The sequence below is a fragment of the Gadus morhua genome, chromosome 13, assembly GCF_902167405.1.
Source record: "Gadus morhua chromosome 13, gadMor3.0, whole genome shotgun sequence".
Taxonomy (NCBI): domain Eukaryota; kingdom Metazoa; phylum Chordata; class Actinopteri; order Gadiformes; family Gadidae; genus Gadus; species Gadus morhua.
The window spans coordinates 18,187,161-18,199,374 of NC_044060.1; the positions used below are offsets into that span (position 1 = coordinate 18,187,161).

The 12,214-nt window shown below is 48.4% G+C and overlaps 1 protein-coding gene across 2 annotated transcripts in view; it reads left to right on the plus strand.

The window, feature by feature from the left end:
* Window positions 1-12,214, plus strand: part of cdh4 (cadherin 4, type 1, R-cadherin (retinal)) — a 203,263-nt gene that overhangs the window by 72,164 nt on the left and 118,885 nt on the right. For both annotated transcript variants that reach the window (XM_030374198.1, XM_030374199.1), the window contains exon 3: window positions 11,032-11,055. In XM_030374198.1, the coding sequence (XP_030230058.1) occupies window positions 11,032-11,055 (24 nt within the window). The remainder of the gene's footprint in view (window positions 1-11,031; window positions 11,056-12,214) is intronic.

Here is a 12,214-nt window from a genome sequence, read left to right on the forward strand (position 1 = left end):
CCGCTGCGTGGCGACGGAGCGCTGCGTTGCCGTGCCGCCTGAGCAATCGTTTCCAAAACGCTGACGCTAATCGCTCGCTCTCGAGGTTTCTTTTTCTCGTTTTTTTATGAAGAGAGAGGAATAAATGGGGAGTCTGGCCGAGTCTGAAAAACACTGAAAACACTCTCTGGGGGTCCGCAGAGAGAGACAGAGACGGGGGGGGGGGGGGGGGGGGGGGGCGGTTAGGGGGAGGGATTGGCCGGAGGAGGCTCTCATTTTGCCATGACAACAAGTCGGCTGATATTTCACAGGGTCCGCTTCGAGCCCCGTGGGGGGTTGCTGTGGATGGGCGCTTGATAGGAGAGCTACAGTGGGCTAGCTTAGCCTAATCGGAGTGACTAAATTCCCCCACGGGGGCGGTGAAATAGACACCTCGGGGATCCATGGGCGCTCCTGGGCTCTCTCTAATAGACCCGTGTCGGACACTCAGGCTTCCTGGCTCAGTGCACGTGTCTCAGGTGCATCAGGGGAAGAAGATTCATTGAGGGAACCCATTGAAATGGTTTAGAGAGAGAGCGAGCGAGAGAGCGAGAGTGAGTCCTGGACTGGTTTAGCCTCCGTTTGGGTTATTGGGTTAGGGTTAGTATCAGTCGTTTCTTTGGTAAGATGCTTTTGTGTGTGTGTGTGTGTGTGTGTGTGTGTGTGTGTGTGTGTGTGTGTGTGTGTGTGTGTGTGTGTGTGTGTGTGTGTGTGTGTGTGTGTGTGTGTGTGTGTGTGTGTGTGTGTGTGTTGGAAGGGGGTTGCATGTGTGCATATGTGTGTGGGGGGGTTACGGGAGGGTGTTGTGTGTGTGTTTGCACATTGAGAGAAAGAGGTGTGTGTGTGTGTGTGTGTGTGTGTGTGTGTGTGTGTGTTTGTTTAGAGAGGGGTGAATGTACTTGGTTGTGTTTGTGGGTGTTGAGATGGGAGTATTGCTGCTTTTGAAAGAGTGGGAGACAGGACCTGGAAATTTGCTGACACGCAGCAAATGGGGAAAGACTCCTGGGCTGGTCCAAAATACCTCAAGCAAGGAGCAGCACACACACACACACACACACACACACACACACACACACACACACACACACACACACACACACACACACACACACACACACACACACACACACACACAGACACACACACAGACACAGAGTAATCGATCAGCAGTGGCTGGCCCTGTCTTGGCTTTGTTTTTGTACAGAGGCAGTCTGGAGGCTGAGATACTTTGGAGAATAGGAGAGATAAAGAGAGGGAGAGAGACATAGTGAGAGAGGGAGAGGGATGGAGTGAGAGAGAGAGAGAAAGAGAGAGAGAGGATTACAAGCCTTTGTTCCTTTCCATAGTCTCCTCCTCTTGATTTCCTTTACTCTCCACTGCGTCTACATCCCCTTTTCTTTCTTTTAGCCCAAACAGAACCCCCACCCTACCAATCCACCACCACACAAGGGTGCCCCTCACCCCTTTCATCCTCACACACACACACACACACACACACACACACACACACACACACACACACACACACACACACACACATACACACACACACACACACACACACACACACACACACACACACACACACACACACACACACACACACACACACACAAAAAAACAAGCACAGACACACAAGCACAGACACACACAGACTCTCTCAATCAAACCAACGTGCACATAAAATCTGACAGCGCATAGGCATACTTTTATTGAGACGACGCACACGCACAGACAAACCCAGAAACAACTAACACAACTCACACACACGCACATCCGGAGACACTAAATCAAAAGGCACATACGGCCGTCGCTTCTTAATGACACCCTGCTCTTTAATGGTTTGTTTAATTCAAGTCGGTGGAAGAGGGGTTACTGGCAATGGACCGAGGAGTAGGAGGAGTAGGAGAATGAGGAGAGGGGGGAGAGGGGGGAGAAGGGGGAGGAGAGGGGGGCAGAACAGGCCTGGGGGCAGAAGGAGACGAGATGCGAGGAACATCAATGCTTCCTCCCCAGCTGTGGCGGGGTCCTACGTCTTCAAACACACACACACACATGCACACAAACACAAAGGCACACACATACACAAACAAAAAATGCACACACACACATACGCACGCACACACACCACAGCCAACACCACTAGCACACTAAACATCATTATCTCCCTAATGGCGCGGTGGTGCCGTGATGGAGAAAGCCCACAAACAATGATGGCAGCGATGACGGTGATGGCGGTAATGGGGGCGATGATGATGATGATGTTGGGAATGATGAAGATGGACATCAGTGACTAGGGCTTTGGTCCAATTCTGACCCACAAAATATCCACAAAAAACAAAACCTAAAAAATATGAATGCCCTTGCTGGAGAATATGGTTAGGAAAAATGGCTGCTCATCTACAAAGATAACTACTACAAAGGCTTGAAATGTGGCATATTTTAGAGGGCCCCTTTGCGGTTTCGACACCATAGGATACTCAACCTGCATACCTGTGCTTTACTACGTAGGCCTTTAGCTGCTATTTACATACAGCACGATTTAGCTGCGTGACATTAGCAAGCAGGTCGGTAGGGGTTAGACTCCTTGCTCAAAGACGTCCACAGGTAAACTGGGGCTCAAAACCCACAACCTTTCGGCTCCCCTGCCCCCTGCACTTACTATTTCACATCTGTATACCTGTTATGTATATAGTTTATCCATCTATAACTGTATATTATTCATGTTGTATCAATTACACTGTTAAAAAAAAAGAACAGTCAACTGTGAAGTGTGAACTTTGCTGAACGGTGTGCGGAGCGGACTGGAGGAATGGGATCGTTTATCCATCCCCTCCGCCATGCGCCCCCCCCCCCCCCCCCCCCCCCCCCCCTCTCCATTGTGTGTGGCAGCATCTCAGCCACGGCCACAGGACAGTGTCATCCGACTCCAGCGCTCTGGGGGAACCATAGCGTCAGCAGTGTGTGTCCTCCCCTGCTCCGCTGGGCCGGTGTGGGTGTGGGTGTGGGTGTGGGTGTGGGTGTGAGTGGGTGTGGGTGGGTGTGGGTGTGGGTGTGGGTGTGTCTTCGAGTAGGTCTTTGTGTGTAGTCCAGAATCCTACCCTCAGCCCAGACACTGCTCACAGAGGCCACCACAATAGGGCACCTTGGGTTCAAACATATGCTCAGTTGTGTCTCACACACACACACACACACACATACACACACACACACACACACACACACACACACACACACACACACACACACACACACACACACGCAAAAATGAAAATGAAAACACACACACGGGCATATTGATTAAGGGATACACACATGGTCATGCACGCAATTGAATTCACACACAGCGTGACACATATACACACATCAGGGCATACAAACACTTGCATATCCACAAAGGGTTACACACATAGGGGCACATTACCACATACACACGCACACACAAGGGAGCCTGTGCACGTCCATACAAATAACAAATGCATCTACATTTATCTACATTGTATCAATTAATCAGTAAAACAAACACTGGCACACAGCCATGCAGTAAATGTATGCATTCACACACACACACACACACACACACACACACACACACACACACACACACCCGCACACGCACACGCACACACACACACACAGCCTTCAGGGATGCGATGCGGCAGCTTCGGAGCAGCACTTAGCTGCCTGAAGCCCCTGAAGCGCATGTCATCTCCTCCCTCGGCCCCATGACGGGGCTCTGCATTTTACCCAAACATCTGGCTGTGTCAGCACCAGTTTGTCACAGCTGGGACTACGGCTCCCCACGCCCCCGTCCCTCTCGTCTGTCTCTCCCTCCCCTGCCCTCCCTGCCTCCCCTCTGCACCGCTGCGCCTCCCGGGCCACGTCGAGAGGCGGCCAGGGCCGTCTTGTTTTGTGGAGCTGAGGTGGAGGACCAGCCGGGGTGTCCACCGGACTTTAGGCGGCTCACAGGACGGACACACCACCAGTATTAGTCAACAGGAAGAGATGTATCTCATTCTGATCATTTTATTTTTTTTATCTCAGTGCTTATTTTATCACCTGATTATGTATTTTGTGAGTCCCTGTTGACAGGTTATATCTCATTATGAGGTTATTAAAGACTGAATAATATTGAGTTTTGGCCATTGACTAATCCGAGGGCGGCCATTCAAGCCCTGTCCTCAATGTGCCAAGTATGGATTGTTTCTGCTGGTCGCACAGTACAGCGACCACTGTAGAAGGCACATCTACACGTCAAACCATTTGTGTGTAAACGGCTTGCGTCAGACACTACTTCCAGATGCTGTAGTCTGTGTCTTTTCAGGGAATGGGGATGGTTGTACCGTCCCAGTGTAAGAGTTGGCTCGGCGGTAGCGCTGGCTCCTGAACGGCCTTTAGTCGATTGGCAACCGTTTTTTTTATCCGGCCCTATTCTTTCTATATAGTTTGATCTGTGGTCCCTATATCAAGGCTGATCACAAGATTATATATTCTGCTTTATACTACCTGTCATTAGATAAATCTCTTCATCTTAATTCTGAATATGCAATAGGAATAGTTGAAAAAATGTATCATGCTCCTCAATAAATAGAAGGCTACAAATATACACTTTGATCAGAAATCAGTGATCATTATCAGCCCAAACTGCTTCGGGCCAACCTGGATAGCCCCTAAAAGTCCTAATCCTGGAGCCCTTAGAATCTTGGTGCGTGGATATTCAGACCTTACCCACTGCTGTTTAAACAGCGTATGTTTCTACCAGAGCAAATGGGGTGTTTGTGTGCATTAATCAATGCTGATGCGTGGTTACCCTTGCATGCCCTTGCGAGGCGCAGGCATGCTTTACATGCCAAGATGAAACCCACCGAGCGCAGTGTGAATGAATGTTTGGGTTGAGTCACTTATTATAACAAGCCCCCCCGCGTGGAGAGAGCCTCGGGGTGGGAGCGGGGATGGGCTCTAACAACACCCCTGTGAGCTCCATAGAGAGAGAGTGATCTGAAGTTGATGCCATGAAAGCAAAAACATCATTAACACCTCCTAGGTGCAGTGTAAACGCGTCCAATGTACACATCTAAATTAAAAGCATGGTGCTTATCTCGCTGCCTGGTGACGTTCACGTTAGGGGCTATGTGAGGATTAGAAAACATTTGCCCCTGGTGAATCCTTTTGACGCGTTATGTCTACATAACCAGCCACTGAGTGGGTCCTATGCCTATGCAAATGAGTTGAATTAGTGCATCAGAGACCGGGTTTAGAGGCTGGAACCGAAGCTGCTCCCCGGAGAGTCTCCGGCCCCTCTCCTCCCCAGATGGTCCTCTCAGGGATGCCCGGTGCTTGGGCTGCTGGATGGCTCTCTGATGGCCGCCGTTTGGAAGTCACCGTCTCAGTCGGAGTTTAGATTACCCCCTCAGTCTGTTTGTTCCTCGGTCCGCGCAAGCAAGAAAAACATAAAGAAAGCTCTGGCTGCGTTGAGGGTGTGCGTGTGTGTGTGGGGTGTGTGTGTGTGTGTGTGTGTGCGTGTGTGTGGGTGTATGCATCCAATTTCTTCTCTCTTTCTCTTTTCTTCTTTCTCCGTTGGAAACTATGGTTGCAGGCTCTTGGGGGGGGGGGGGGGGGGGGTAGCCCAAATTGTGTACAATCACAAAGTGGTCCTCAACCCATGTCAACCTGCTATCTATCATCACAGCAAGGCATCGCTGCAAAATATAGATCTATATCTATTTCTATATAGATATAGATCTATACAGATATATAGCAGAAAAGAGCAGGGGCGGCGTTGATTTGTTGAGTGGAGGGAAACACAGTGACAGTTGGATGTGGATAATGCCCCCCCCCCCCCCCTCGTACCGCCCCGTTACCTCTGATTTGAAGTGTGTGCAGAGCAACAAGGCGAGCTGCACAACTACTTATCTTACTTTACTTATAGCACTCAGCCGCAGACATGAGACGAGAGAGAGGGGGAGGAGGGGGAGGCGTTGAGGGATGGTGTGACAGAGGCAGAGGGAGGCGGGGAGCGGGGGACAAAGAAAGTGAACGGGGGGGGGGGGGCGAGAGAGGATCGACGATGAGGACGAGGAGCCGAAGGAGTGGAGCAACACGGGAGCAGAAGCGGGGCGTGCCGAAAGAGAGATCCCTGATGAGCTGCGGACCACAGCCACATGACCCCCCGATCCCCGCTCTCTCAGCAGGTTCTCTCTCTCTCGAGTGCCGCGACTCCACGCCTGTCCGTCAGCCTCTGGGGACAAAGCCGGTCAAAGGCCTATCATCAGCGAGCTGGAGCCCGGGCTGAGTTACACGCCGGGAGGGCGGCAGGCTAAAGCGCCGTGCGTCACTTAGTACCTCTCCAGCACCTGTCGCGGAGCGCACAGCGCACGCCGTCCTTTCCATATCGGCACTCATGCGCCACTCTCCTTCCTGCCGCCAGCGTTGCTTAACGTCCGCCCCCCCACGCACCCGCCATCACCCACCTCCCCACAAGGGCCCTGTTATGAGGAAATGTTAATGCGTCGTGTCATTGTGTGCCTCTCCACTCTTGTCACTTTAGTGCAATAATTAATCAAAATAAACATACAGCACTCTGCAATATGGCTTTTATATTCCATTCTTATCAGACAACTCATTAGCCAGTAATGAGCCAGGTCTCCGGCTCCTCTCGTTGGGGTGAGGAGGGGGAGGAGGAGGGGGAGGAGGAGGGGGAGGAAGAAGCTGGGGGAGGGGGGGGACTAAGTTTGGTGCATGGGGAAAAGTGTGCGTGTGTGTATGTGTGCGGCGGAGCGTGCTGCGCTCGTACGTGCACTCGTACACACACTCCAGCCGATACTCCTGGAGTCCCACACCAATTACGCCGGCACATCGCCCGGGAAGGAGCCCACTTACCCGGCGCTCACTTTATGAATAATTGATTGTTTGTTCCGCTGTTGTGTTAGTAAATACATGTGCGCCGTGATTAATTGTTTTGACGACATATTCATTTGTTCAATTTGATTAGATGGTTAATATATTATTTATTTGCGAGGAAAACCGCGGTTATGAGGACCAAGTTTGCTTTGCATGAACACCCACCCGCACCACACTGACTCCACATTCTACCCTAATGCGACCAGCTTTTTTTGTTCTTTTTTTCTGCCGATGTGCAAGTTTGAGGAGAAGTCAAAGAACTTTCTATGAAAGTCATGCAGTCATACAGTCATTCATAGCTCAAGTTTAGTCTCCTTTTCAGCCAAACAGAGTGCTGTTTTGGCATGTCTTTGTACGTGATTAAAAGTCTTTCCTTCATACAATGGAATTCTATAAACACCTCCTTTGGGTTCCACATTTGCCATTGAAGTCCCTTTTTTCTTTTCAATAGTTGCATTGAGCTTGAAATATAACAAGCCAGTCATTGACATGTAGGCAGTAATTTGTCAGCTGTCATTTCTAAATCTTAGCCCCACCTCATAATAATTCAACCAATGAAAGGAGTCTCGTTTTAAGTGAGCTATTGTCTAGTTGTCTCGTTTCTTTAACGTGTTGAAATTGTTATGCATGGGGCACAATATAATTACTAGAAAGGCTAAGGGTTAGATGAAAATATATTTATACTGTATATTTGTGCATATGACTCTGCTTTTGCGTTTATGAGCATATGCATATCTGTGCAAAGAAGGACAGCAGGTTACATTGAAACGCCTGGCCCATTGTCTGACACAAATGTTTATAAGGAAGAGCAAAAGGGATGCGATGACTCTGCCCACACCTCAAACTGGGTGGCAGCCATGTTTCAGAGAGCTTTCCTCTTAAATCGAGGAAGGATGTGAGTGGCTGGGACCTTTTCTTGTAGATGGTAATGAGATTGTGTATGCATCATCTTGCTTCCTTGGTGCATCCTTATTTCCTCCACTTCCAAACACCAGAGAACCGTGTAAGATGTCTGGTCCAAATCCATACCTATCTTCCAAGTGGTTGTTTTATTTTTTTGGAAAATGACTTAGTGTGTGACTGAAATGAAATGACTGAAAATAATTGATATAATGAAGCAGAGTATGGTACAGCTTTATATTGCTAACAAGACAGGAAATATTGTCGCTTTTAGACAAAGTTCTGTAGACCTTTATGCCTGTACATTTTCTGGTTGATATTTGTTATCTTTTTTCCTAGTCTTCATCTCCTTTAGTACAGTTCAGGGCCCTTTACCTTTAGACTTCTGTTGCTTTGAGTGCTCCATCTACCTATCCCCCCTTCATTGGCTGAGCTCAGACCCAGGTTTAAATTATATAGTTCATGGTGGCCATTTTGTCATCGCTACATGGGCTCGAGTTTGGTTTATTCTGTTATTCTTTGCTCCTGTAAGCTTTGTAGAAGCTCTGCTTTTACAAGTTAATTGTAGTTGCTTATTTACGTTGAATATGAGAGTGCATGTATTATTTGTTCAGTTTCAGTTTCATACGACAAAATGTGTTACAACACTCACAAAATGTGTGATAAAGCAAAAAAGGCGATCTGTCCATCTGTCAGGGACGGATGGAATAATTATTTAAGTATAAGAGCAATTTATAATGAAAGATGGTACTGTATTAATCCAAGACAGGATATTCCTGATTATTCTCACAGTTTATATTGTAATTAACATTATGCGAAAAGGAAATGGCTTGATGCCTTGGACACTAAATAAAATGAACAAAACATATGGTCTGTGTACGTGTCCCCGTATGACTAAGTCAAGATACGTGTCAGAGTTGTGAAGGAAATCTCAGACTTTTCAACCATTCTTTTCGCAAAATCCTCAGGCTCACTTTTACGGATAAGCGATTTTCTGTTGTTGTGTTCGATGCATTTTTCTATGCCTGTCAATCAAAACGGAGTATGTGTGTGTGTGTGTGTGTGTGTGTCTGTGTGTGTGTGTGTGTGTGGGTTTGGGCCAGCATGTGTTGCTCTGCTCCTGGAGAGCGGTAGCAGACCAACTGAAGATGGAAGGAGAATGAATGGAGCTCTGCCATATGCCAGATATGGGACTGCTTGCCAATTTGCAGGGGGATACTGGCAAGTAGTAGGAAGGCTGATTTCCTGACAGAGGGAGATGAATAATTAAATAAGCGTGTAGCAAAGTTCTGTAGGGGGTGAGCCGGCATTCCTTTATACACATAGAGAGAGGATCTAAACCGCCATGCTGTCAACATGGTGGAAAATACCTTTGTAGATATTGATGTGCTTTGCGTTTGGTAAACAAGTAAGAGAGTTTGCAGTGATTTTTCTTTTAGCATTCATTACAAGACTGCTCTGTTAAAGAAGGAAACATGTATATATATTTACTCAAACAATGTCTTGTGAACTAGCACTATCTTTAATATTTGGAGAGTCATGCATATTTAACAACCTAATGGCAACATGTAGCAAACTCATGTAAACAAACTCTTGACTTTGAAGTGAGATCAGTTACCACTACATAGTTTTGCATACATTTGACTATAAAACTTCAAAGGAACAACAGCATTACTTACAAAAAGAATAGCAAAGAAACATGAATGCTTCTTAAAAATATTATGGCTGTAAACTGTTTGCAGAAGTTCTCCAAACCTCCTTTAATTCAATACAACGAATTCAATACACATTTGAATCTAAACTAATCCAGTCACAGCGCTAATTTATGCGGCGGTCGACAGACGTAGTTTGTATGCGCTTGTATGCACATGTTGGCCAGAGTACCCAGAAGATCGGGGCCACTCACACTTGGGCCGTTTGCCTGTTCCGTGCTGCAGGAAGATTCAGGACGATTCCCCCCCTCCCCACTCCCCCCGCTGGCCCGTGGTCACACCGCTCCCGAAGGCCGTGGCCTGGGCACGATTGCTCCTTCATACATACGTCATCACGTCGTAATACGATAAATACGTCATCACCAAGCGTCCTCGCCGCCATAACAACAATGGAGAACAACAATTGAATGCTGTCGTCGGCCCAAATTTCAAGTAAACCCCCGACTTCACTATCACACCAACGTAAACCCACTCGTGAAGCGCTTGCCGCCATTGTTTAAAATGATTGTTGTGGGGAAGAAGGGCATGGATGGACCTATAAAGAAAGAAGGGTCGCGCAAGGACTTTACATCCAGCTCACGTTACGTATCTGCGCGTGTGCGCGTGTCATCTGATTAGCATCTGTACTTTGGCCACGGCACACCTCTCCCAAGTTTGCCGTGGCCAAGGGGCTGTTCCGTGCTGGAATACGGATGGCGTGGTCACACTAGCCAAACGTTCTAGACTTTAGTATGCAAATGAGCTCGGGCACGGGCCCGTGGCCCTAGTGTGAGTGGCAGAGTGGTCTGTGACTGTGACTTCAACAGCCATATGGAGGGGTTGTGCAGGCAGCGTTTGGGTGGTGACGTAGATGTGTTGCCGCAGTCAGGCGTTGTTTGTTGTCTTCTTCAAAGAACACAACCTTCAAACCCCATGGTAAATGTTTGTGCACAGTGATGTGCATATCAACGCCGTCAATCTCCCCAAGTCTCCCCGGGAATGAGCGTGGGGTCACATATGAATCAACATGAATACCATGGGGGGCTCTTAAGGGCAAAGTCGAACGCCGTTGGCCCGGGGGCAGAGAGGTTGGGCCCTGGGGGGGGGGGGGGGGGGGGCAAACGGGAGCGCTGTTTAAACGCTGTTGTCTCCGTAAAAGACGGCGGGCGTGGCGAATGTTTTGAGTGCTAGAGCGACCGCAGTACCTTCTTAGTGAACTCACGTCGCTGTCTTGCTACTTCCTGCCTCAAACTAAGTTTCTTTACTACTGTTTAATCGTTTCTTAAATGTGGTTTCTTTGAGTTTTATTTTCTCTCCTGGAGAGTCCTTGGTCTCTGCTCGCAGCTGTGTGTGTGTGTGTGTGTGTGTGTGTGTGTGTGTGTGTGTGTGTGTGTGAAGGCGGATGATTTGGGTGAAAGGGCACTCTTGTTACAATAACGTTTTCTTTTATCAAAAAATATGTTCTCATGATGTCATGTTTCTTTCCTCCCTCTCTCTCTCTGTCTATCTCTCTATAATACAGGAACCACCCTTTCCAGTGAGCGTGGTGAGTACCGCAGTCACATGCTTTTCCTCCTCCTCCTCCTCCTCCTCTTCCTCTTCCTTCTCCTTCGTCTTCATCTTCCTCTTCTTAAATGACAGCCCGCGTGGTCGCAGCGTCTGGGTTGTCTGTGGCTCTCCTTGTCGCTTCTGCCACAAACGCTTCAAGGATGTCTCAGTCGCAAGTGTTTTTCGCATCGCTGAGATGAAATGGCTCCTTTCTATCAAGCACTTTACAAAACTACACAAAGAGAACATCAAGTTAGAGCCAATATGGCATCAGTTGGCCTGGCTGGCCGGCTTGCAATTGATGAAGGTTGCGCTTGTATGGGCTCGTCCTTGCCCTGCTAGTTTTCGTCTGACTTTCATATCCTCAATAAGTTTCCAGGGAGGACATTAAACCTCTCATTGCCAAGCTGTAGGAGTTTGGAGTCGTGTTTTTGTTCTTGTTTAAACAGGCTGCTAACCATCTGGGCTGTAGAGAGCCTCCTTTAATCCTCTGTTTGTAACTTAGGCTTCCCTATGTACTACTGTTAGGATGGGTCAGAGGGATGAGCTCGGAGGATTCAGCAGTGCAAACAGTTGGACCGGAGTCAGCCGTCTGCATCTCTCTTTACTATAGTTTGTTTGGGCTGCGGGGGCTCACTTACTCTTTATTGTATCTCCTTTCACTCTCTCTACACACACTTACGCACACACACACACACACACACACACACACACACATTTTTGCTCTGTGACATCCAATCCACATGCTACTCATCATCAGCTCCCGTGTCTGTCCTTGCTGCTGTCGAGAGAGGGAGGGAGTAGGAGGGAGGGAGGGAGAGAGAGAGGGAGAGAGGGGGAGAGAGAGAGAGAGAGAGAGAGAGAGAGAGAGAGAGAGAGAGAGAGAGAGAGAGAGAGAGAGAGAGAGAGAGAGAGAGAGAGAGAGAGAGAGAGAGAGAGAGAGAGAGAGAGAGGGAGAGGGGCATGTTGGAGGAGAGACTTGAGGTCCATCCATCTCTGGGGTGACAGTAATGCAAAGTACAGAGAAATCTTGTGATACACTTTTCAGTGCCAGCACTTTCTATACTCCCCCCCCCCCCCCCCCCACAGCCTCCTCCACCTGCCACAGTAAGAAACAGATAGCAAATGAATAAGAAGTCACATTCTGCATTTTTCTC